Source organism: Lates calcarifer, linkage group LG18 (genome assembly GCF_001640805.2).
Source record: "Lates calcarifer isolate ASB-BC8 linkage group LG18, TLL_Latcal_v3, whole genome shotgun sequence".
NCBI lineage: Eukaryota > Metazoa > Chordata > Actinopteri > Centropomidae > Lates > Lates calcarifer.
In genome coordinates, this window is record NC_066850.1 from 12,014,776 (window position 1) to 12,041,901 (window position 27,126).

The 27,126-nt window shown below is 41.0% G+C and overlaps 1 protein-coding gene across 1 annotated transcript in view; it reads left to right on the top strand.

The window, feature by feature from the left end:
- The first annotated feature begins 24,811 nt into the window (after positions 1-24,811).
- Positions 24,812-27,126, top strand: part of celf2 (cugbp, Elav-like family member 2) — a 190,934-nt gene continuing 188,619 nt past the window's right edge. Inside the window, exon 1 of the mRNA XM_018694928.2 lies at positions 24,812-25,065. Within this exon, the coding sequence (XP_018550444.1) occupies positions 25,013-25,065 (53 nt within the window). The 5' untranslated portion in view covers positions 24,812-25,012. The remainder of the gene's footprint in view (positions 25,066-27,126) is intronic.

The following is a 27,126-nucleotide window of genomic DNA, read 5'->3' on the forward strand; positions in this document are numbered from 1 at the left end:
GCGCGTACGTTGAGATTTGTTGACCGTGCAAGAGGTGTGTGTGTGTGTGTGTAGCTTTTTCGGTTTTGTGAGTCTCTTCTCCACCAGTTCAGCACTAATGAGGCAGGTGACAGTGTGGGTCTGAGCGATGGAACAGAGTGTCAGCAGGCCTACCGACTACAGCCTGGCTCTGCATGACAACATGGTGGGAAGGACACTGGTGAATGGAACAAAGGAGGGAGGGAAGAAGGGACAATGGCTGCCGGAAATAGAGTTTGACCAGTATGAGCTTCTGAAGGCCTGTATCAATAGTTTTGGAGTTAACATGCTCCTGCTGGCATCTGGCATATTTACATTTGACTTGTTTCATGCCAAAGAATTTCCAACAAAATTCAGTGCGGGGTGCCGGATGATTCAGAGCCCTAGACCGGACAAGTTGCAAAATATTATGATAATATAATATAATATAAATTAACGGTATGAAGACCTGGAAGGGACATGGGGGAGATTTAGAGTGTTTATGAATTATTTGGCCACTAGAAACAACAGCTAATGGTTCATTGATGATCAATATTAGATTTGTATATGGATGCAGTCATACCTTTCTGCCCATACTCTGCATTCCTTTTGTCCATATGTGCGCAATTTTCTGAAAGATTCTTGATACGGAAGAAACAGAAATCACGGGTGAAGTGTAACCAATACTTGAGGCACAATGAAGAAATTTAAAAAATGCCGGTACTGTTATGAGTTAAATTGCGCAATTCTCCATCCACATGTTGCGATGCATGACCACCACTGTTAACAACGTTGCCGCTTTTGCCTCTTTTTTAAGGGGTACATTGTTACGACGTCCTTCACCATTGCCATGTTGCTTTCAGAAACTTGAGCTGCCCTCTAGTGGATGTATGGCTTAATATCCATGCCAACGTAAAGGATACTTAGACATATCTGTTTTTGTACATAAAAGGAGCACAGATTAGCTTTTAGGCATCCACTTACATTGCTAGCTTTTCTAGTTTCAACCACATTTCACAATCTCCCCTGCTCTGCAATAAGGATGTACTGCATTAGCGCTGGGGGGAGAGGGGCTGCATAGCATCTTAGATACAACACTTAACCAGCGCTATGCATCAATTGAATATTACTAATTAGTTTAAATTATTAGTATTGCTGATGTTGACTTTCGAGGGGAGCAGCATGTAATCGTTTAGTCAACATGCACATCCTTACTCTACAACAGCATTTAGTTGATGATTAAACTTTTCACTAAAGTATGAACTAATGAAATTCTTTTGGTTTAGGGCAAACACTGCAAAAAAGTCTGGGTCCAACTTCTTTATCTGCCCTTCTGTTATCTTAGAAAATGTACCTTGCTGTAACTGGAAACAGTACAAATAAAAGAATGAAGGAATAAGTAGATGGATTGGCTGGAGTTTGATACGTACTGGAATTGTACAGGAGGGATATTGATGATGTACGAGTCTTATCTGCAAACAGACAGGTTTTAGTGCTGGAATGTATTCTCACCGATATTGTATATACACACAAACACACACACTTTATCCACAAGTCTCTCTTCTCACACTCTCTGTTGGGTACCATCATTATCCTCATATCTATAAATATCAGACTTTCTCTTTTTTTCCCAGCTTCCTTCCTCCCTTCTCTCCCTCCATCTCTGTTTGCTCTTTTTCTGGGTCACCTGCTCGGCTCAGCCCTGACTGAGATATTCCAGCTGAGTTACATTCACAGTTTAGTGGAGAGAAGGGGGAGGATGCACACACACACACACACAAACACATACACATACACATACACATACTTTTGAGGCATAGTTCCAGTGAATCCGATGGATTATCACACTCAGTAAAAGCTGACATAAACATTGTGAAGATAGATGCACAGAATGCTACCTTTTCTTAAGATATTATTAGCCACAATAGGGATGTATACCGGATTGACAACTACAGTATAGGAGCATGCTTAAATCCTTTTCCACTGAGGATCCATGTATGGAGGTTTCCCATCTCCTAAAGGGCTTCGGAATAGTTTGAGAGAGAAAGAGCATAAAAGTCAACAAATGTTGCCAATTTTACACCAGCAAATGGAAGACAGACTTGCTTTGGCAGAGATATTTTTTTCAAAAGGTGTTCTTGTTACCCCGCCCGCAAGCAGACATGCATGTAATGTCATTTTTCCACTGACATGGGTATTTTGAGCGTTAGCCATGGCAGTCTTTACTAATTTCTACTTTCACTGTATATTCACAGCACAGCACTATATACTGTAAATGTACTACTTTCTGATGGCCTCTGAAGTCAACTGTGATGATTCTACCCGTCAGCCCTCTTGTTGTTTGGACATCACAGTTGACAAGAGTTTTTTTGACAAGAAAATTGTGTTAGCTCTTGCCTGATGTGGGAATGGATGTTGCTTGGAGCTTTGTTTCAGACCTACATTTCATTTAATGTAACAGATGGCAATCTTATTGTTCTCTGATCTGCTCTCCTTTGCAATGCTGTTTTCATTTTTTTTTTTTTTAAAGTCCATTGTTACGCTATTGTTAATACATATTAGAAATGGTGGTTGGAGGGCTTTACTTTGAAATGGTTATAACTTAGTGACTTAGTGTAAGAACCAAAGGTAACAGCCACTAACCTTTCTTTTCTATAAAAATTTTTCATTGCTCTTATGTTGTAAAAGAGAACATGAAAAGCAGACAGTGCAGATACAAGAGGTTCAGGTAACAGGTGCTGCACTTTGGACAAACCAGAAACCTTGAAAATGTGGCCTTGAGCCTTTTCGTGTCCCATGAAAATGCACTCGGCAATGTGTTGGTGACACAGGCTCTGCTCACAGTTGCTCACATCATAGTAGATCAGCAGTTTCCAACCTTTTTGGCTTGTGCAACCTCGAAGCCATTTCTCCTTGCAAACCCTAGTAACAACAGCTGAGAGTGGTTCAGCCAAAGAGTTTTCTTTTCTGGCCAAAGCATCGGAGTGGATTTGATCCCTGTGCCAGACAATAGCTGCCCACTTCCTCAAATAATTTAAATACAGAGGACAAATTTGGGTATGTGCAAAATGAACTTGGCAAATAAAGAGCTCCTTTATCTTCTTTTCAGAGCAAATAAATAGAGCAATGGTTTGTAAAAAAAATTGGCTCTCTTCAAAGTTTTTTCCTAAGTTTGTTTGAAAACATGTTCAGTTTTCTGTTATGGTACATAATGGGGTATTGGTTTTTATTTTATTTTAAAACAACTGAAAAACCAGGACAATCCAGTGAAAAGCTTTCACCTGGGACTGTTTCTGTCCCTCCAGAGGTGTGAAGTGAGAGGCTAGAAGGCCCTCTGATCACAAGATAAAGGCAGAACAACAGAATTAGCACTTCAAACAACAAGGCATTGGTTTAAAAAAAAAAAACAGAAAAAAATAGGAATACACACTTCATATCCGTCCGGGTCAGAGTAAACACAGCCTGCAGAGTCAGTGCCATTTTAATGGGGGATTAGCCTGGATGAAGCGAGAGATAGAGGGAGAGATGGAGGAGAGGAGAAGGACAAACATCCACAACCACTTGTAACGGTTGTGTGCATATGTGTGCAACTGTGTGTGTGTGTATGTATGTTTACCCACTTGATTGCTTGTCTTTGTGATGCAGACGGGGAGCAGTGGCAAGCAGATAGTAACATGCATCTATTTTGTCTATTTTTCTCCCCGTACTTCAAATCTAGTAAGCAATGAATAGGAGGACATGGCCACACAGAGCCACCATCAGCACTGTTTTGCTGTAGCTGTATTACACCCATGCTTAGGTGTCTTGAGTTTAATCCACTGAGGTACTTTGATAACGGAGCAAGGTAGAATTACTGAGAATGTAGTGGTTCAGGACATCTGAACAAAAAAAGTGGAAAACTTGACAGATTGGTGAGATGTTTAAAGTTTTTATGGTGACAACATGTCTCCACTTCCTCCCACTGTACAAAAATGAAGCCAGAATATCTTGAGTGTGGTCACTGCCATCTTTGTGCTGGTGAAGTCATTTGGAACCAGTGATCGGCCGGTGGAGCCGTTGTATCGAGGTCAGGCCTGGCCACCCTCCACAACAAACTGAAGGGGTAAAAGGGAAAAGAGAAGTAAAATTTTCTTGCTGCAAATGATGATGTTATTTGTGTCATCTGTTGGTTACAAAGATTCAGGCCTCAGACCTCTGCTTTGGTGGAAAAAAATATTAAGTACAAGGAACTGCAACTTCTGAAACAAGCACTTAGGGCTATATTATAAAGAAATATTCACGCTTGTCACATGTATTTCTATCTCCCCTTAAGGCTAGGCTGGGAATGCGCCCACCGTTGACATTCTCACAGTGACATACTGCACCTGTTATCCAGCTTTTTCATTGCACTTAATTATCCCATTGTTTATCATGACAGTGAGTCATCCTTCAGTTTCAGAAGGGCCTATATACAGTACAAAGATAAGAGGTGACCATAAAAAGCACAGAGAGGGAGATGTGTCCTCCAGCAGCGGACCAGTTTATAGGCCAGGAAGTTTTATGGTTTTCTTCCACCACGGGCAGGAGGGTTTTTTTGTGGGGGGAATGATTCAGGTCTGGACTCTAAACTCAGAGAGTTTGAGAGATTCATGACTGGGCAACAAGCCAGTGTTCAGAACCAGGCTCCGTTCACAAATCTCCACGTCAACAAGTCAGAGGAAAATCAGCCAGAGAAAAGAAGTCAATCAACAGCCACACAAGGACAGGATGGTGGGGAGGGGGACAGAGAAATAAAGATATATGCGGATTTGGGTTGGATTCAATGGAGGCGGTGGATATATTTCAAAGTGAATATTTGGCAGTTTAGATGGAACACGGATTCCCTTTCCAAGAGAAGATGAAAATGGACAGGAGAGGATGAAAGGATAAAATGGCAGGCAGCAGGGAGGAAGAGAGAGCTGCTCAGGTATCTTAGCCTGGGGACACATGAGAAGACTTTAAAAATCCTAACAAATTTAAAAAAATGAATTGCAGCACACATCACACCACATGCATCAGAGCCATATATTCATACTAGATCCTTAAAAACACTACTGTCATCCCTCTGACTTTTAAAACATAACTGATATCAAGGCTTATTTTCTCACAGAATCTCACTGTTATCTCTTCATATGCACATTTTTCAAAAACATCCAACCTAAAACTCCATGGTTTAAAACAGCTAGACAATTAGAGATGCAGCTTTCAGCACTTGACTGTTTTTAATAGTGTATTTTCCATGGATAGTCAGCAAAGCTATCATGTTACGATGGCATAGTGTATTTTCAGTGCAAATATGGTGGCTATTATAGCAGCAAAACTTTGAGCATTCTAAAACATCAACAGTACTCTTAATTCTTAATGAACCCACAAGCTCCAGTCTATAATATGTAATTTTGGTGACATCTGTGGATACTAACTCAGATATTCTTTCTCTTTGTATAAATAATTGGGATGCAGAGGTCAAGAATATTCCTCTGAAGAGATCTTCACAAAAGTCTGTACAAAGATATTTCAAACACTGAAGCAGAAGCTTAATTTCAAGCTCAAGGCACAGCTTGAACTCAAGATTTCAAAAACACAATGGAGGACAATGAATGTGATATAACAAGTGACCTGTTACTCTTGTTGTTTATATTGTATTTTCCCAGAAATCAGCAACATTGACAAAACAGTACATAAAGTCAAAAGTCAATTAGAGGTTTAGAGCTGTTCAAAGCTCGACTTTGTTTCCTTCAACTGGAGCTTACTGAGTATACAACGCAGGACAAAACAGTACATTCCACTTGGCTGGGTTTAGAGCACCCCTGGAAATCAGGCCTTACCCAAAAACACCTGCTATTTATCGACCAAACAATTAAAGCCCATCCATGTTTCAATGACTAAACAATTAACACAGCACTTACAACCTGGTGGCAAACTAACAAGGCTATTTTGGATCATTCACCTCTCCATCAACCCTAATACCACTTTGGAACAATCCTATGTTTAAAAGTAACAACAAACCCATTTTCATTCCTCGTCTTTAGTCATCTAGAACAACAATCCAGTCTATAAAACAAAAGCATTTTTTTCCTTCATCTGAGAGGAACACAAACATTTTGTCAGATTACACCAGTTTCATCTGAAATTGACTCAACAAAGGAACTCTAGGAAACAAAAGTAGACATAGATGAGACCTCATATTTTGGCTCATTGCCTTTTCATTGCTTTCCTAACCCTAACCCTACCACCACCACCACCCACCCACCCCCCATGGCTCCATGAAGACCTGATAATGTTAAATGATGACCCTAAAAGGTCTATAGTTTAAGTGATAATGGATCTCAATTTCCTTTGGTACAGATTCATGGAACCAAACTACAGGTGTGAATAAAACAGATGCTTTCTTGCAACCACTGACAAAAGTATTTTCCTTTCCTGAGAGAAAGAAAGATTAACAGTTGCACAAGAGGTAGGAAAAACAGAAACGGAGATATATATTAAGATTTGGTATGAACTTGATGGATGGGGTGGATATATTTCAAACTAGCATGTTTGGCAATTCAGATGGAACACAGTTTCGCTTTCCAATAGAAGATGAAAATGGACAGGACAGAGAGCTTCCAATCAACACTTTCCCTCTAAAAGTCATGATGGTATTAAAGAACAGGCATAAATTTACCCAATAATCCCCTTTATATGTCACCACAACTGGAATGCACTCCCACTAGCGGTAGTGCCGAGGGTTTTAAATACAGGTGAAGGCAAGACCTCATATCTAAATAATAGTAATTTGTCATTGCATTCCAAGTTGAAAGATCCAGAAAAACCAAGTAAGGCAACCTTGACAGGAGACTGGTCTGTCATCTGCCGTGTCCAAGATCAAGAATGAACTGCCAAGCTCAACTTTTAAGCCAACATGAGCAAGTAGTCCTAGAAGTGCTCAGCGTAATGGAAACCTTGAACATCTACAGTTCCTTGACAACTGAGCATACTTTCTTTCTTTTTGCTGATGAAGACCATGTGAAATTGCCCCAAGCTTGAGATCAAGTGGAACATGAGAGGAGGTGTTTCAAAGGTCAAGAATAAATTGTTGAGTTTGAAATATATTAAGATTTTTCTCATCTGGTGCTTTTTGGTAGGACAAAGACACAGCAGCAATACTGTTTTCCTGAAGTTTAGACAACTAAAAGTAACTCTTTACAGTTTGGAGAAGATCAAAATTGATAATTGATAAGGGAGTGCTTTGATGTCAAAGTCACCTGAACATCCATCCAACCTCTTGTTTGTTGAACTATAATAATACTGCAATCAGAGAGGACAGACATTAGGTGGTTAAAAGCATTCCAATGAACAAACATTAACCTTATATGAGTCTTTCTAGAGGTCATGAACAAACAACATATTTTGTCGTTTAATTTGAAGGACTTGTTGCATGTGTGTGTGGGCATGGGATGGTCAGAGTGTAGGTAGTGTGTCTGTGTGGAGGCTGGGGGTGAGTGGGTTATGGCATCTTATTACAGAGGTCTGACACAGCGAGTCAAGCAGCAGTCAGACTGGCCATCAGCGCTGAGAGCCTCTTACCGTCGCTCACTTCTCAAGCCACCACCTCCAATCACACTGACGCTGTCCTTAGCTTACTGATTCTGCCTAATCAGGAGTGTGTTTGCCTAATCAGGAGTGCTTTTTTCTACTGACTCTTTCAATTGTAATGGTGCTGCCTCTCTCTCCTTTGGTTTCTTCATTTACATTTTGACACAGCTCTGGAAACGTCTATAAGGATCTCAGTCAAGCTGTCTAGTTTCTTTCTTGCCAGTGAATGTCATAGTTTCCCCTCTCAGTCAGGAACTCTAATAAAAAGTATTCAGAAAAACTTGATCTCTCTGTGAACTGATCACTCTTCAGCTCCTCTTGACCCTAGTCTTGATCCATTTTAGGATATTATAGCTGAATGGAGATAAGAAGATAAGAAATATGGGATAGAGAGGATTGGATAGGGGGATTTTAACAAACATACTTAGAGAATATGATAAATGAGCGGCACATTTTATACCTTTTCTACAGAACATTTGGAGGACGAAAGAAGAGACAGGCAGAATTGGGATGGCTTCAAACTCACCCTGAATTAATTTCCAAGCTGGCTGGATTTCAGCGCTTTCAGTGAGCCTCGTCGGCAGATCCACGCCATGTCACCTACGCTGAAAATCCTGGAGTCCGTGATAAAGGCAAATGAAAAGAGGTAATATAAAAAATCAACATAATCATGTGCATAATCACAACGTTGGCGCTATGCTCTCAGCTTGAGCTCATAACAGCGATATGAGATTGGAGTTTATTGCATTAATCATGTAAACGTTGCTCTTGTGATTAAAGCAGAACTGCTGTTTATTGCTTGTAATTGTATTCGGGTCGGGCTACGCTCCCAGGAATACCACACGCAGCATTAATATTTGATGAACTGACTCTGGATCAGGCGTGGGGAGCCGGTTCCCCTTTTATGTTGATCTGGGCCCGCGGTATTGGAGCTGACCTCAGAGCAGCCCTCATTTCTCTCCACAACACTTCACAGAAGCACATTTGAATATCCACGTCAAAATTGTTAGCTCGCAATATTCTTTTCATTTTTCCCTCTGTTTTTATCAGCAAATCCAATATGGGGCATGAAAGCATGTGTATGCATAAAGAATACCAGCCATATGATTGCTCAAGCAAGTGTGGGGGAAGGGAGAGGATGCAAAGTGCTGAGAAAGAACAAGAGAGGAGAAAACTGTCCTCTTTTTTTTTTTAAACTTCTAGAAGCTCTTAAAAGCAGCACTTTTATCATGTGATACTGCCGGGCTTTAAAAACAGAGCAGGGGATAGAAAGACAGAGGAGAGTCTGTCTTTGAAGGAGACAGACGTACTCTTCACCTTCTTCTCATGACCTCGCTTACCAAAACACAGACAGGCCTGAACACGCAGCAACAATTTTTTTTTCTTACTTGCTTGTCTTTTTTCCTCTTTCTCTCCTTGTAACTCTCTGACTGCCTTTCCTATTGATTCAAAGTGCAACACAAGCCTGCTTTACTGTGCTGGAAATGCTATATTGGAGGGAGTTGAGAAACCTCTCATAGATCCCTGTAAATGTTTTCAGGATATAAACTTCAAAAGGTTTGGATGGATCACTGCAGCTCAACGCATGTCTGAAACATCCGAGGGTCTCTGCCTCTCTCTGCTTTCATGTGACGTCAGATTTAGTCCATGCTGGAGGGGTGAAAAGCTTTGCTGAATAGATTTAAATGCTGGGTAAACATATGTAAAGGCTTAAGGAAAACTTCCTCCAGACGATCTGCCCGTGCAGGCATCCTTGGAAAATTTGACAAACCTTATGAAATCCATGTTTCATAAATGCAGTCAGACAGAAAAATGCCAGAGTCTTGCTGATTCACTCATATGTCACTGTTTTAACACACACAACATGTGTGACAAGTTAAACAAAAGGGAGAAAAATGCTGTTTATGCAATCTGTCATTGTAGGGAGTATTGACGGTTTGGTGATGCAATTATGCAGTACTCGCTGGACACGAAAGCTGAGTTGGTGTTTTTTTCTCCATGGAGCTCTGACCCGGAGGGCTCTGACAGCTCGGCTTTGGACTCCCTCCTCCTCCCTCTCATCTTCCCTCTTCCCTAGATATGTACTACAGCCTGTAGCTGCCCCCCCATTCCACCTTCCAAATCCACCACACACATAAAAACACCAAGCCTCCCTCTCATCGCTCTCCACAGTCACATGACTGCTCCTGATAGAGTTGATACCCCTAGAGATTGCTGATACATGTGGTAGATATGCACATTTTTTTCCACATTCTCAGTCTGGTTCACATGAGATGGATATATTGCACTTTCACATCTTGTGTGATTGATGAATTATACATAAGTTGTCTATGAATACTCAAATTTTCTTTTAATCACCTATTTAGCGCCGATAATCTGTAAATAGACATTAAATCGCATTCTAGGCCGTTACTGCAGCAGAAGTGTTTCCTCTTGGCCTACTTGTACAAACATCTGTTACTTTAATATTAATAGTTAATGAATGCTTTGTAACAATAATAATGTAGAGTTATAATTACATATGAGAATATCCTTACAGTAGTGTTAACACATTTAGAACATACCTAATCCAGCCTATAGGGGATATACACATTTGCAGTTGTTATCCATTAAAATAAATGCAAACTGTCATTTCAAACAGCTGATAAAAATCATTTGCTCTCATAGAATGACATGAGTTCTAGAGTTTAACAAAATAACATCTACAAATGTTTCATCTAAATCCAAAGCTGAATGTGAATTAATTGCTCATAAATATTGATCAGCAATTGACAGATTAAGTGCTTAAGATGAATGTTGTACGTATCTTAAATGTGGCCTTTTAGCGTGATTAGAGCTTTTATTTAATTAGCCATAATGTACATGTGTACAGGAGGTAGTCATTTACATAAGCACAATACTCACTTAAAACATGTTCTTATATGTGCTTATAACCACCCTTTATAGTGTGTTACAAAGAATGATTGATTAATTATACAAAGAATGACTGATGAATCATCATCATTTATATTGTTTATATTTGTATTAGATGTTGAATAGGAATCTTAATATTACATTAAGTGTAACAGATGCGCTTGATTTAATCAGATTGTAATGCAATGTTTACAGTCCGAGCAGCTGTAATCATTTTTAATGATTCTAGGTTTTATCAGAAAGTCTGTCAGCAAACAGCTTGTTAAATTTATATATAATATCAAGTACACAAATCCATCTCTACCAGCACCCAAAAGCCTTTATCAGTTTGTCTCCTGATGCTGTGAAATTGTTTAACAGTGTTGTGTATGTGTGTGTGTTTACATTATCAACTGTAGAAAGCACTGCAGAGAGGTGGAAGGAGGGAAGGAAGGATGCAGGGGAGGGAGGAGGGGTGCAGGGTTGAAAGCAGCTCAGAAGATTCCTCAACAATGAGAAACAGATGATCGTGTTCTTTTGGTTACGCTGTCTGTGTGCACGTGTGTGTGTGAGCTAGTGTGTGTTTTCTCAAAACTTTATTGCTAACACATTTGGATGATCGTAGCTGTGGTCTGCTGTACTTTGGCAGAGCAGTGACACAATACTCCAAAGGTTTTCCTCCTCACAGTCAGATTTGTTTTTCAAACCTTCCCCTCTCTCCTTCTCTTCGCCCTTCTGTCCTTCCATCCGTCCTTCCCTCTCTTTCCTTGCTCGGCCCTGCAGCGGGTTGCACAGAGGTGAGCGTGTGTGGGATGGCATTGCTGTGGGACTGACAGGGAAGCAACAATTTTCTCCGGCCAGTAAAACCAGCTCACGGTTGTCAAGAGTGGTGCCGAATGTTATGAAACAATATCTTGGCAGGCTGTTTTCTATCCCACCCACTGCTGAGAAGCAAGAAGTCATAGTCTATAAACCACACATCCAGAGATGATGACATCCCTGGCTCTTATTAATGCCGTTAGCTTAGTTAGGAGTTTGTTTTTAGCTCCAGTTTACAACCTCCTGCTCCTCTACAAGCTTGCTGAAGGCTTATTTTTGTCAGGTTTGGATAATTTTTCTGTTAGATCACTAAAACAGAAAAGACTGAAGCGAAAGCCAAAAGCCACTGTGTGTTGAACATTTACCTCATACATCATTTTGAAAATAATTTTGATTGTGTGGTATAATAGCTGATATAATACAGCTGTAGGGAAAAACAGCTATCATAATTCAAATTGTTTAATTCTGTTTGTTGCTTTGATTTAGTTTGAAATGTGACTTGTAGCACAAAGAGTCTCAACCAAAAACAAAGAGCACATGCTTCATTTGTTCTCATGGAGTCAGTACAATGGCACCTCATGGGTTGACATTATTGCAGTCCTAGAATAATAAGCACCACATGATTCACCAATGTGTTCAGAAGAAGAAAAGACCACCATAGTACCTCCATATACTGTCTGTGGTTATCATAATAAATGCTCACAGTGTCACAATATTTCATTTTTCTCGTACAAGCGTGTGTGATCACAATTATGCCAAAAAACCTAAAGGCAGGGACACACGTTGCTATTTTTGGGCCGACAATAGGTCTGATTTGGGCGTCACGACTGATCAGACCGAACTGTATGAAGTTTGTTCCACTCTTTAACGGTTGGGACATGGAGTGTGTAGTGTTTCAAAATTCAAATACTTTTCCTTCTACACAAGTCACGGCTCGTTGTTCTCAGTCAGCTACAGCTCTGTTGAAGCACAGCTGCCTCTTATGGAGTTCATTCACCTTCAGCTAAGCCTGCAGAGTTTATTTTATAGTTCTGTTTGTTCACATATTTCTATGAGTCATTTCATCTATATTTAGTGTTTTCAATGTCCATTTTGGTTTAAAAACGTGAGAATATGTGTCCTGTGGGATATCGGGCCGTCTGTGGTCCAGCATCTTTGATCATTTTTCTCTTCCTGTAAAACAGGAAAACATTTTGATGACTCACCTGGAACTCAGATTTGGAATCTGATTTGATTGGAAATTAATCTAGTCAAATCAGATTTGGAGTGACTGTCTAACCCCACCCATCATGTGAAACCACACTGTTGTGGGTAGCTAACACAGGAATACCATAGGAGGAGGTGTGTGTAGGTTGTCATGTATGTGGTGTGCTGCGACGGCTCTCTGCGGATGTTTGTGGTGAGAAGAGCAGGGTGCACCAAAAGTTCAAATTTGTTGAACTCTCACCTAAGCTACGATGACAAATTGCAAATTGTCTGACAAGGTCAGAGCAGGTAAAAAAAGACATTGGCTTGGTAAAATATCAGCATGAAAATGCAGGTACCAGTTCATCTCCGATATCCAGCCAGAAACTTTGAAAATATTAGGAATTCTAAACAGAGTTTGGTGTGTTTGTTACAGTGACAGCACTTCCTGCTACAGAAACCAGGGATCTGGTTTCTGTAGCGTCCTGTACCTATTTACCTCTGATGCCAGGCAAGTTACATAGTGCCGCTTTAAAGCATTTGATTTAAAATAAAGTCCCTCCAAGTTCTGTTTCACTGTCACTTAAAAGTCTGTTCCCATCTCTACTTGTTAATACTCGTCACTCATAAACCTAATCACAGCTAGCAGGAAAAATATTTTAGGGAGTGTCACACACCAACGATCTCTGCCACGTTTGTCCGTGAGTTATTCAACCAACGGAAACAATATTCCATCCACCTGATTTATACTGTATACATGCTTGAGTTTGCCTTTACAACAACATAAATGAAAACTGTGGTTTAACTCAATGCGAGCAGTCCCCAAAAGTAAAGAATGAATTTTTATTAATGATGGTGATGCCATGTGCCTATTTCTATATCAGGGGTGAACTGGTTGTTTTTGAGGTCAAGGAAAAATCTTTGTGACAAGTCGCTTAGTAATTCTTTGATACAACTGTGCTTGATTCAATAGTGAGCATGTAAACATACAGGCTTGCCTTTACTTGAGAAGGAATTCCTGCTCTCTCTCTTTCATTGTATTTTTTGCACTCATCCTCACTCACTCACTCTCTCTCCTTCTCTCTAACACACACACACACACACACACACACATATAGAGTTGCATCAGACACCCATAAATATCACTCTGCCACAGAATGATGTATGAGCCTTTGACTTGTCAGTGTGCCATCTTGAACTAGAAAGACCGTAATACACACTCACACATATACCCATTCATCTCTGACCCTCCACCCATCCCATAAGGCTCATACACACACATGCACACACGCACACACACACACACACACACTGAGGTAGACATGTTTCATCAAACCGGCGAACAACACGCCTGTCCTGCCCTTGGCCAGCCCCACGGCAGCCTGGGAAATGGAGTGTGCTGGCTTGCAGTGACCTCTGCACCGGCAGCAAGCTGAGAACCACGTCTGTGGACTAACACCTCTGACTGGGGAAGTGTGTGTGTGTGTGTGTGTGTGGAGTGTATGAAAGTAATAAAAAATACTCACATGCACAGATATGCACATAAACAGATATTTTTGTAGCCTATGTCTAGTGGCAGCCTGTGTAGAAGAAGATATATAAATATACTGGGAGAGACAGGTGCAGGTATACACACGCACACAGAGGTAGGGCAGTTATTGGTGACCGGGCCCCTGAGGCGAAGGTCCACAGATGTGGTTGGAGATTGTTTCCTTCTTTTGTTGAATCTGCAGGGCTTTAATTGGCTGCTGCTCTATCTGACCCCTGACCTTTTAGCACAAATGACCACAGCACCTGAGACAAAGAGAGATTTCCCATCAGGTATTGTTTAGCAAATGGATTCCATGGACTGATTTATGTTGTTGGATCAATGAGGAGGCCACAGGGGGAAAAAATAATTTCACATCCACTGACATATTGGGATTTGTGTGGTATTTTGCAGCAATATTTATTGTTTTATTCCCCCTCATAAGTGCTGTATGTCTCATAGGCAGAATAAGAATGGAATTAGACCAAAATATATGGGACTGATATCAGCCTTTTATTAACATGAGAAATGATTGTTGTGGTTTGTCCCTGATGAGGAAATAAAATAAAAAAATAAATAGATTTGTTTATATGCAGTATATTCTGTCTATATTGAATTGATTGTGGCTATTAGAAGTCCTTTACCAGAAATGATTCAGATACATTTTGATTCCATGTGATGACATATAAAATTAAAAATGTATAATATAATAATAATAATACTTCACATTAAAACACTTAAAGTCACTAAACGCTACCAGATAAACTGTATGTTATAAGTTTTTGTGGTGATGTTGTAGGAATATTTTACGGGGCTGTGTTAAGTGAATTAGCAAGTGTTAGCTTGCTAACACACTAAACTAAGATGGCGACAATGGTAAATGTTTTGCGTCCTTCATAGCAGCATGTTAGCGTTGTTGTCGTGTGTATGCTAGCATGCTGATGTTAGCCTCACAGAGGCTTATGGCTGTACATCTGTATTCCACACACTGCCTGCATTTTTAAGCAGTCCTGTTAAAGTCTAGAACACATCCCCCTTCTGCTTTAATGACAGATAATCACTAACAAATGCCATGTTACAGCAAACTCACTGATCGATTTTGTACGCATATGGAAATTGAGCAGTTTAACTAAGTCATCTAAGGAAATAAAACACTAATAATATGATGATATACTGTATATGACAAAAAATAATGACCAAATTCTCAGATATACAGTATGTAGTTGAACATGTTTTGTCCTGTTGGTTTTTCCGTCCTGTTAGGAATACTTGGATACCCTGGGGGTAACCCTTTATGCTGTCCTGAACTTTGGCATGAAAACAGTGACATTTAAAAATAATGAATATTGGCTCAACATGTCCTGCCACTGGCAGCTCTCCTCTGAAAATACTGACATTGATGTGTGCCTTGAAAAACCCATGTCAAAGCCTGGTTTAGACCCTGTGTGACTGGTAGCGTTATTTTATTCATGATATGAGAGAATCAGTGTGGTGCATAATGCTTTTTAAGCTATTCACACAGAGAAAAGAGATGGAGAGGAAATTGGGTGAACTGCATGAAACAGAGACACTGAGATAGAGAGGGGTGAGAAAGAGTGGGAGTGAGAGACAATGAAATAGAGAGGAGGAAATGAGAGAGAGAGAGGAGAGAGAGAATGAATATACTGGATTTATGCAGGAAACAATGAGGCCACCTCTCTCCGGTAGAGCACCAAAGAGGAAGTGAGAGTGAGGGCACTTCCTGTTAAAGTGTGCCCAGCACTTTCATAACCCCCCTACAAACAAAAACACAAACCAAACACAATATTAAATAGTGATGAACAACACGATCCTAGAGATGGAGCAGCACCTTCAGTGCAGTTATGTTTAGGTGATATTCAGTGATTAACTAAACATAGTTACTGCCAAAGCAGGAACTTTCAGACTTTCTCGCTATGACAGCTTGTGGAAGAAGTGACAGACTAATGGAAAAAAAATCACCTCCTGCCTGCATGTTCTTTTCAGTTAAGCTGCTATAGTCACAGCTCAAAAACAGCTCATTCTCGTAAATTTTGTACAGTAAATTGGTCTTTGCTCATAACATGTACAAATGAGGAGAAAGTACCACAAATGCACATTCTGACCCTTTAAAGGACATTTAAGTCTAAAAGACAGATATTTAATGAGCAGAATAAGAGCTATAATTGTGCTGAATGAAAGAAGCCATGCATTAGTCATAGATACGGCTGTTTTAGGTAGTTAACAAATGCCAAACACAATCACCAGACAAAAATCCCCAAAGAAAAACTTTAAAAACCCTTTATCATCCCATAAACTTTACATAAACCACTTAAAATATGGTTCGTCAGGCATAAAGTGAGTAACTAAAGGGTGTAAAACTACTGAATTAGGTCCTCAAAAGACCACAGTGGAGCCCTAAATGCAGCTCAGTGTGTGACAGATTTAGGCTGTTTATTAGTAAGGTTTATTTTAAGTGGCATTTCCTCTGTTCTGGCAAATTAAGGGGAATTTAAGGTATTAAATAAAGAGGCTGAATTAAGCCAAAGCCAACAGGGCTGGGCTAGAAGCAACAGGCTTTATAGCAGACATGGTTTTAATTTTGAGGAACTGTGGCAATAACAAATGCCATTAGAGAAGACAGGGGTTGTCAGTGTGAACCATGGTGTCAAATTGTTCAAGGTAATTTCACCCACTCAGATCAATGTTCAACAGAATGATGAATTGATGTTTAACTGGAGTCTGCAGCCGTAGCAGCTCTATCAGGCTGTACTTTTCCAAAAGCAATTTGTTGTACGATTTTATCTCAATAATGACTAAAATGAGATTAAAGTCTTGCAGAAATATTATTAAGACATTATTTAATTTAGTTTAAAATACACTGCCTGTTTTTTTTGTTTTTTTTTAAAGAAAAAGCTATAAAATATTAAATCTTGTAAGACCAATACATATACTGTTAGTTTAGTGGTACTAACTTTCCTCTGTAGTGTAGGCGGGACGTCCCCTTGTCTTTGCTGCCACTTTTTTTGATAACAGTGCTGATAAAAATTTGCATAGTGGAAACATGTATGCTGCCTAAGAAGCAGTATTACTGAGTAGCTGCAGTTTGAAGTTTTTTTTGTGTGTCTTTTTGAGTTTAGTCTGTCGCCACTGTGTCTGTACAGTCTCTGTCATGTGCCTTAGATAGCAAATTACTAAATTAAGGTTTACAGTTTTTGTATTTAGGGGCCTTCCTGTTTTCTCTGTACCTAAAAATATGTAACCTTTTACATTTTCTAGTGAGAAACATGTATATAATTATCTTGATGAATTTTCATGTATGTATATGTGTCATACATGCATATATGTTTGGTATTCTGTATTTGCAGATGTTGAAATCTGATCACAACATCTTATTTCAAGAAAAACTCTCTAAGTGACCATGAGGACTTCTTTAATTTCTGTGGTGAAATCTATTTTAAGCCGATGTGACCCTCTTCACAGAATAGACTTCATGTTTCCTGTCATTTACCATTACTCACATGTCTCCCCCCTTTCAGTCCCATATTCTCATCTCAGCTTACTCAGTTTGTCCTTGATGTCTCCTCACCCCAAACTCACCCACTCACCCTTTGGCCCCCTGCTCTCCCCTCCATAACCTGCCTCCTGCCCCCCTCTCAGGTGATGATTACCTATCGATCACCAGTTCACACAATCGTTTGGTCAATGCTCTAATTGCGTTTTCTCTCTGTGTGGGCTACACAGGGAGGGGATCGATCATCAGCTAATGAGAGATGTTGGGCGGGGAGGATAGAGGTAAAAAGCCAGTTGTTCTAAAAAAGAGCGTGCTATATATGAGCTCTAACCCTCCTCCTCCTCTATTAAATGGTCTCATTGCTATCATTCCTGCATCTCAGCTTCATTATAGCCCACACAGTATTGATGTAAAGTCAGACCTATCAATATCCACACACACACGTGAGGATTTATGTGGATGGACCATGCTGCTTTGTTGTGAAAAAGTTGATGAAGCCTTGAAGTGAGTTACACCTACATTTCAAATCCAACTATGATTTTCTATCCTTGTTGTTGGTCAAAAACTTGACTTTAAATTTCTTATTTATGCTTTTTATTATTGGAAGTAGGGAAACAAATGTTTTTGGGAGTATATATGAAATGCATCTTAAGCCATCAAGTGTCTGAGTGGGCAGATCACTGTATGTGTTTGATTGACATCAGAGCCATCAGGTGCATAGACACACATTGTAAACAAATTTATGCTGGTTGCTGTAGCTTACAAGCTTTTTAGCAGTGATACTTTTGTTTGGATGTTTGTTTGGTAGCTCGTGCATCACGCCAAGGTGCATGAAAACATATGTATACGCCTTCATTTGTGGAAAATGAGGTGACACTACCTATGAAGCTAATGTAGTTTGTACTTTTTTGATGTTTGCATGTTTTGTGATATGTGGCTGCTTCTATCTGGCCAGTGTCGTCATCAGCCCACAAACTGTGATAGTTCTGCTTTATTTAGATACTGTATGGATTCAATAAAATGATTTGATTGGCTGTATGCAGAAAAAATTCTCTGTTTACAAAGACAAAGAACCAAGGGGGTTTTGATAGTGTTTTTAATGTGAGGGCCAGAGCTACTGTCATAGAACTAGCAAATGTAGAAAATATGTACATAAAACCCCCTCTTTGTTACTTCTTGAAGAGTCATGTAACACAAGCAGAAAATCTATAACCACATCCAAACGTGATGTTACCATGTACTGACACACACTGGAGTACACCTCAGCATACGCCTCTTATCAGCTAACTCCAGGATTTTTTAACTTGGGCCTTATTTTCGACTCTTTTGGGGTGTAAATTATTGATAAGTTTGTTTGTGTTATTGTGTGACTTTAAGTGGTTGAAAACATATTCAGATCCTTTATTTAACCAATCAAGGAAGTAGTGGATTAGCAACTCCTCTGGTAATGATAAAACAGCTGTTTCTGGTATTTTGAGGCAGACAAATGCACTGTTTGATTACATTGCAGTAGCTGTTTAGCTGTTCCATCAACACTGTTCTTGCTTAATACTGAAACTGATAACATATTCCCTATCAATCATTTGCACCCAAAAACATGGGAAAATAAGGGCAAGGTTCAACAATACCAGTTATCCTTTCATTTGTTTCCTGTATAGGATATGATTTAATCTGCAGAGTAGATGTGTGTAGCAGAAAAAAAACATGAAATTTGATTTCAGCTGGACTTAGGACAGGTTTAGTTTTTTTTTTTTTCCTTATTGTAATACATACAAAACATATCATATCTGCTATATGTTGAAAGAGTTTTAACAAGGCTTTAGCAGTTTTGATTTGGTTGAATGAGTGTAGTATCTTCATCCTGGCAGTTGTGCGTGTAGGTGTATTGCCAGTTTTGTATCCTGGCAACAAACTGACATGTGATCACTACAACGTATCCCTCCACCACAGCTCATCAGGAAAGACACAGTTTTGGGAAACACAAAGAGAGAACTTTGTTTCAAAAAGACTGTATCTTCGGAAGGTAACTGAGACTACTGAAGCCTCATATTAGGTTCAGAAATAGATCACTTCAGAGAATTTATTGTACATGTGGTATTTGATCTTTGTACAACAAAAAGCTTTGAAATGATCCTTCAAAGATAAGTATTAGTGTGGCTGTTTGTGTTTTTATATACCTCTTACATGATACATGAAGTACGCAACCACAGTGACGAAAGTAAAATGCTTTTCCTCTACTTTCATAGTCTCATCTGTCTCAGCCTCATCCTGTCCTTTTCCTGTTCCCCCTTTCACTTTCTCTACCTCTTTTCCTCTCCGGCCGCTGCTTTCAGTGAGTGAGTGGGCTGAATATTGATTTTTACTGTTGAACTTGCGTGGCTCTCTTCCCTCTCTCTCTCTCCCGCTCTCCCTTTCGCCCCCACAGACACAAACTGACGGAGAAGTTGATTAGGAGCAGCTCTAAATATATCCTCCACCTCCTCCACCACCTCCTCCTCCTCCTCCTCTTCTTCTTCTTCTTCTTCCTCTTCCTCTCTTTCCTCTCCCGCTCGCTCCCTCACCCACTCGCTCTCCCACACCGGTTCAATCGCTCATTCTCCGCATTTTCTCCCGCCCGACTCGCCTGGACGCTGCTCTGCCAAGCGCTTTCTCTTCCTCTCTCCATTTCCTTTCCACTCACTCTGAGCATATCATTTGTCAACCCCCCCCCACAAAAAAAAAGGAAAAAAAAGGAGAGAGAGATAGAGAGACACAGACAATATTTCCAGGTTTGGCTTATAATCATATGATAATTTGACAAATCCAGGAATGATGGGTAAAATTCTCAGAGTGATGTCCATTTGCTGAATCTTGGAGGAATGAACATAACATTTGCAGGGGGTGGGTTAGATACTAGTCAGTTGGAAACATCACACACCTGCGCACATACCAACACACACACACACACACACACACACAAGCACACTCACACATACTGTTCTTACATACATAAAGCCCTCTGGCAAACGTTCTGCTGTTTCTTTTCTGCTTGACTCACCTGCACTTCACCTGAATGAACCCTGGACACTCACATATGCATGCAAGACTATGTGCATATGGGCAATGAAACATGCATTAGGTTTATTCTCATTAGGTTTCACTGTGAAGTTATGTGTGCAAAGTTTATTGTGTTATGTTCTTAAAATAATGTAAAGAGAGGAGAAGGTTAACGGTGCTACATGTAAGTTTCTGCTATCGCTGCATAGCCAACATTAGCATTAACAGTTGTTTCTTACCAAGAGCTTCGACCATTGTTATTATTAAAAGGCATATTTGACTGAGGGCAGACTGGACACTACAGTGACTCTGGTTAGCATGCTAACTTAAGTAAAAGAAAAGAAGTGATAGAAATAGTAGCAATGCATGCATTAACATTGGCATTGCTTTCCACCGCTGGGCACAGCTGAGAGAAATATCTGGTTACATACTCCTCACCAGGTTGTAGCTAAATTTGTCTGTCTGCTGTTTGTGGATAGGCAGCACAAAGAAGATTTTTAGGGATTTTTCAAAACACCCGTCTGCTACGTGGTAACTAACTAAGAGGTAACCAGGGAGTAACGTGATGGGCTGTAAAATCAAAACAATGAGCGTTTGAAGGTTTTTTTTTCCTATATTGTATGTGTTTGTATATCCTATTAGTAGATTATAATGAAAAGAACAGAAATAATGAGTACAACACATACAGTGCACTGAAAAAGGATAGATTCCCCGTGTGTGTGTCACAGCACAGCAGTCATCCTGGTGTAAATGAAGATTAGTAGTTGAGATGATGGTAGGGACATACAGGGTCCAGATGGGAGAGGGAGCCACTCTGTTTACTCTGCATCTATGTCGTCCATCCCTGGAAGTAAACACACTGCACGAAGGCCTTCTGCAATTTAGCAGCACACTGATTGCAGCACGGGACAAACAAACAAACAAGCTCACTGGTCCATTCTCCTGGGCACACATGCCACTTTGCGTCCCCCGATTGAAATCTCATTTGCCTTCTCCTGGTTTTGCTGAACGCTGAGGCTGATGTGGAGCCGAGCAGCCAACCACTCCGCTCATTGTTCGAAAGGGGGGAGTTTCTCATAAACGGAGCATTTTTCAGACAATGAGCATGTGGGCGTATGGCTTTAGGCATATTTGACAGGATCAAATGACTTACACAGAAAAGAAAATTCTGTCGTTTACGAAATAATCCTCCCATACTTATTTCATCCACATCCTCTGCTTATTTTTTCTTTTCCTCTCATCTCCAACCCCCCCCCCCCCTTCTTTAAATGGATTGAGGTAAAATGGGAATCTGTATTCAGTGGGTGGTTTTAAGATACACTGACTGTTTAGATTTGAAATGCACATCACATATGCATGATGACATAAACCTCAAGGCTTGTCCTCAGATCTGCCTGATTTTGTCAAATAAAGAAGCTGGGGGGAAATACAAGGTGTTTATCATGCTGATATTGTTTTGGCTCTGTCTGTGCACATGTGGCTTATGATGAGTACATGTGTGCAAATGTGTGTACCTGAGTGTGTGCTCCTGCGTATGTGCCAGTTAAAGAGTCCGAGGGTTTTTAATCCTTTGCTGAATAATGAGATCAGTGAGTTCAAACAGGCAGTGACAGTGCAGGGTGTGTGTTCGCACAGAGGCAGCTGACTGTAGTCATTTGCATACCCACTTCACAGAACTACATGAGTGTGAATGTTGGTTTGTACCTGGCTTTTGCACTTTTCTCTCACTTTTCCTGACTCACCACACAACATCGGTTTGCCCCTTTTTCTGTCTTCAGGCGTAGCTTCATTGGTGAACATGTGACCTTAAATATCTAAATAACTCCTGTTTACTACACTTATTTATGCTGTGTACTTACGCTACTTTCATTGTACCATGGCCACTGAGAATTTTCAATTCTGAAGCCTCGGTATACTAAGATAACTCTTAAGGGCATCATCTGGGGTTTTTTTTTTTCAGGCTTCCATAACCTGCCTCCAGAGCTACACAAGATATTGTGCAACTGCTTTCATAGGCTGAGTAGTATTTGCATGATGAGTGTTTTGAGCTTGATGTATAAAATTGGTGAAATTTCGCTTTCATTTTAGACACCAGATATGTTTCTGAGCACAAATGATTAGGCACAGAAATGACTTGGTTAGGTTTAGAAACAGATTGTGGTCTTGGGTTAAATAAGTACTTCCTGAGGGGTACAGGACCTTTGTCATCATGGTTATAATAACAAACGCATGGTACATGCCGCAAAACAATATTGACAGTTATTTTTAAAATCATTTTTAAAATCGGCCTCTCACATAAATGCACAGCAGTTTCCTGTGTGAAAAGCCCTTTTTTCTTTTTTCTTTTTATCAACCCATCTATCACCACCAGTGTCTTCCTAATGTGGGCTCTGCATAGTGTCACATGACTTCCACGAGGGCTCACCAAGCAGTAAAACATCTGACCACAACAGATCTAGAAATAAACAGAAACTAGGTAGTGTAGTTAGCTGAAGCACCTTCTAATGAAACTCAAAGTTAACCAAAAGAAAGTTAACACATCACATTGCTTGACAGTTGGTTCAACGTGTACTGTAGCTCCAACGATGAAAACAAAGTTTGATATAAAGAGAAACCAGTTGTAAAGATGATAATTAAAACCTTAAAGTTAATTGTCTCACCATCTTATTCTGTCATGCAGACAGGTGTATGTATGCATTGCTAACTTGTACAGACGCACCAACACCTACTCCAGACGTCAGGCTTGCCAACGTGATTATTATGCAGAAATTAGAACTGTGCAGAGGAGAGCTAAACTTGGTTTGATCTCGCCAATGTACATGCGTTTGTGCGAACGTTCGTGTCTATATGAGCGCAAGAGACAGAAATAGAGACAGAGGAAGAGGAGAGAGATGCTGTCAACTCTCTCCATCCTCCTCCTCCTCCTCAGTGAAGCAGATGTCCAATTGAGTCTATTTAAAGCCGGTGCAGTATGGCTGCTGATGCTGAGAGTGCCGGGCTGTAGCTTTGCATTACTGTTATGTCTTACCTACAGTGTGCTCAACTCAGAGTTCAAATTCTGTGTTTGCTTCCACGCGAACTGGTATTGCCGCTCTGCAGGAACATCAGCTGGAAATTACCTGAAAGCTCATTACTGCAGAGAACCTTACAACCCCAATTTTTGGGATTTTTCAAAACGCTTTAACTTTAGGTGATGGATCTCATCATCATCCTCTGGTTGCACACACCCAGTAACAGCTTGAAAAGCAAAAACTCTACATGATCAAACTAAAAAAAAAAAAAAAGGCAGAGTTTTGTCTTACGTTCAGAGGTCATTTTTCTAGCTAACTCTAAAGTTAAATTGCAGCAGTGTCCTGTCTGTTATCTTTTAGTGCACGAGCAATGACTAATATCATAACCCTGAAAATAACAAACCACAGGTGCTGTAACTCCAATGGCTTTGGCAGAGACTTTCATCCCCACTCTCTTCTGTTGTCCCAGACAATTATCTGAAACAGACACAGTTCTGACACTCTCTTCTTTTTTCTCTCCCCACCTCCATCGGGGCTCATCTGTTTTTTCCCAATGAGCAAATAGATGGGAGCTCAGAATAGGTGGGACTTGGCTGAGGTCTTGTCATTCTTCGCCAGGAATGACGCATCTGCTGCCATATCGAGGGGGAGGGGAAAAAGAAAATAGAGAGAAAAAAAAAGCAGTTATCAACAGGATGTGGTGGTGTCACACAGGAAGTCAGCGCTGACAGGGGTTTGCAGACAGCAAGTTTCTCTGCAGGGCTGTGATGATAACTGCATCACACTTCACATCACACACAGCCAACAGTTGTGTTTGAAGCTGTGAAATATTTCACATTATTGGAACAATTTAATATCTATTCACTGAGTAACTGTAGGTAAATCCTCAAAAGTTAGACTTTTCTCTTTTTGGAGTTTGTGGGATGATAATTTCATTTGTTCTCAATGCAAAACAACTTGTCTTAATAAGTGCAGTATTCTCTCAGTGATTTCAAAAAATGTTTGTAGACTCTGTTCCTTATAGCATATTTATAATGAGGGAAGATGGGTAAATGAGTTGCCTAGGTGGGGTTTACCCTCCTCTACTGTACATCCCTGCATTTCCAGCAGCAGCCTGCCTGTGAAAGAGGGACCAGAGGAAGATCGGAGACGCGTCTGCAGAGCGCAGACTTCGTACAGGAGGGGGCGGAGGGAGTGAGCGAGCGAGCGAGCGAGCGAGAGAGAGAGAGAGAGAGAGAGAGAGAGAGAGAGAGAGAGAGAGAGAGAGAGAGAGAGAGAGAGCTGTGACAGCGCTCATCACCCACTGAACAACCAGGACGGGTTGCATCCGAGCAATCGCTGTCATTCGCAGACGGAGTTTACAGCCTTTGCGCCGCTTTTTCTTTCGATCTTTTTCTGCCGCACCCCCTCCCTCTCCCGGTGCTGCCCAGCCAGTCGACCATGGTTTCTATAATTTCAGACCTGGACCCCCTGAAAAGCTGGAACGTGTTAAGGTAAGCGTCCGGTCAGTTTCTCCACAGCCTTTCGCCATTGTGAACGGGTTGATAGCAGAGAGGGGATAGAGACAGAGGTACGGGTGTTTTGTTTTATTTTTGTTTTTTTTTTCTTGGAGAAAATAAGGGTGGAACGCGGCGCAGGCGGGAGGTCGCCGCCCTCTGAGCTCTGGTTCTGGCGCTACGGTGCGTAATTACGCACTGTTTGCGCCGTTTGGCTACAATCTGCGCCGAGTACAGCGCTCTCGCTACTTTCTGAGCTCCTCTCCCTCTTCTCCTCTGCTCTGTCATGAGTCTGACGCATGCAAGCTGCTCTGTGTCCGCGTACATCTCGTTAACCCCCCGACGCTGTCCCCTCGCAGCGCTTCACCACCACCACCTCCAAACTTCGTCCATTCCAGAGTAGAAGTAAGAATAACACTCGTTTGTCATCATCACCCCCCTCCCTCTCCCCCTCCCACCTTCTTTACCATCCACCCCCCACCCCCCACTTCCACCCCACCCACCCCCATGCTGATTTGGTCCCTCCAAATGTTGACGAGCCTCATGCGCTGCCAGAAAAACAAACAAAAAAAAAAAGTACACCCCCTCCAGGAATTTATCTTGAAACATTTACTCATGGCTGATTGCCTGCAACAGAGCGCTTTTAGAGAACATTAAATTTTATCTCCCGAGCTGCAAAACATGTTTTCAGCGCCGCTCCAGCAACACAGCCATTTATTTCTTGGCAGGACGAGGTGGCCCCCCGATGCACAATTTGATTCACTGAGCCTCCCGTGAGGTCAAAGGTGAAACTTTTCCAGCTCACCTAGTCTTGAGTGAGCACTGTCTCCTTTTTGTCAAACAGCTATTAGACTCATAGGCAGGACATGAGGCTCTATCTCGGACCTGCAAATCACTATGAATACATTCACTGTCATTAAGCATCTCAGCAGAAAAGCCTATGAATTTAAAAGCTGGAATTTAAAAGGCCTTGTCCCTGAATATTTCAGCCATTTGATAAATAAGTCATTATTCCCTCGACAGACTCAGCGGCGGGGACTATCGCAAATTCTATTTTAGAAACGGAGAGAGGAGACAGAACCCTCAAGACCCTCAAATTATTCTTTTAATACTGCCTCTCCCCTCTTTTATCATTTTTATCCCTCCGCTGCCCTCCATCCCACCATCATTATCCACAAATCCAAAATAGAAAATGAGTGGAGTAATGTAGAGCAGGCATATTTCAGTGAACTGCTGATGGACGAAGGGGGGGGGGCTAAATGATGTCATCTCCAAACAGGCAGTGATGACCATCCAGAGAAATAGGGCGTGCAGCTGACCCCACACACACACATAGACACACACACACACACTCATAAATAACTGCAGTAGAGACTTTCTCTCTGGACACACTCTCATCCTCTCCTCTCGGTCTATTTGCTTAACGGGGACAGATCTCCTGGTAGCATTAAAAAATGTCACTTTTGGCTAATTTTAGCACAGATAATGACTTAATAATCGCCATGTTTGCTCGACAAGTGAAAGGTCAAAGGTCAAAAGTGAGGATTTAAGTTTCAGATCTATAGATATTATGCAAACTTTGACACAGGAAATCCAGGGAGGTTTTCGCCGTCGCTTCTTTACAGCGGAGTCGGATCAGCTGTTAGGAAAGAAGGCAGCAAACGAAAAGTGAGAAAACAAAGTGAGGAAGGAGAGAAAGTGGAGACAGAGAGGTATTTACCTCCCCCTTGTCTCTCTCATCTTCTCTTTATTAAACCTTTGTTCTTCCAGATTAGAGGCAGGAGCAGCTGTCCCTCTCCAAAGACGGCGCATCTTAATAAAGACCAGCTTACCGCCGGCCCGTCGCTCACACTCTCTTGGGGTCACACACACACACACACACACACACACACACACACATACACACACACTTTAACTGACTCGCTCACTCATTCCCTCACACACAAATAAACGAGCACTCACGCCCACAAATGCTCTTCTCAATCGTCTATGATAATGAAGCACCTCGGCTGCATTTCTCTGCGTCGTTTTCTCCCTAATGAGACTCACCTCCGTCAC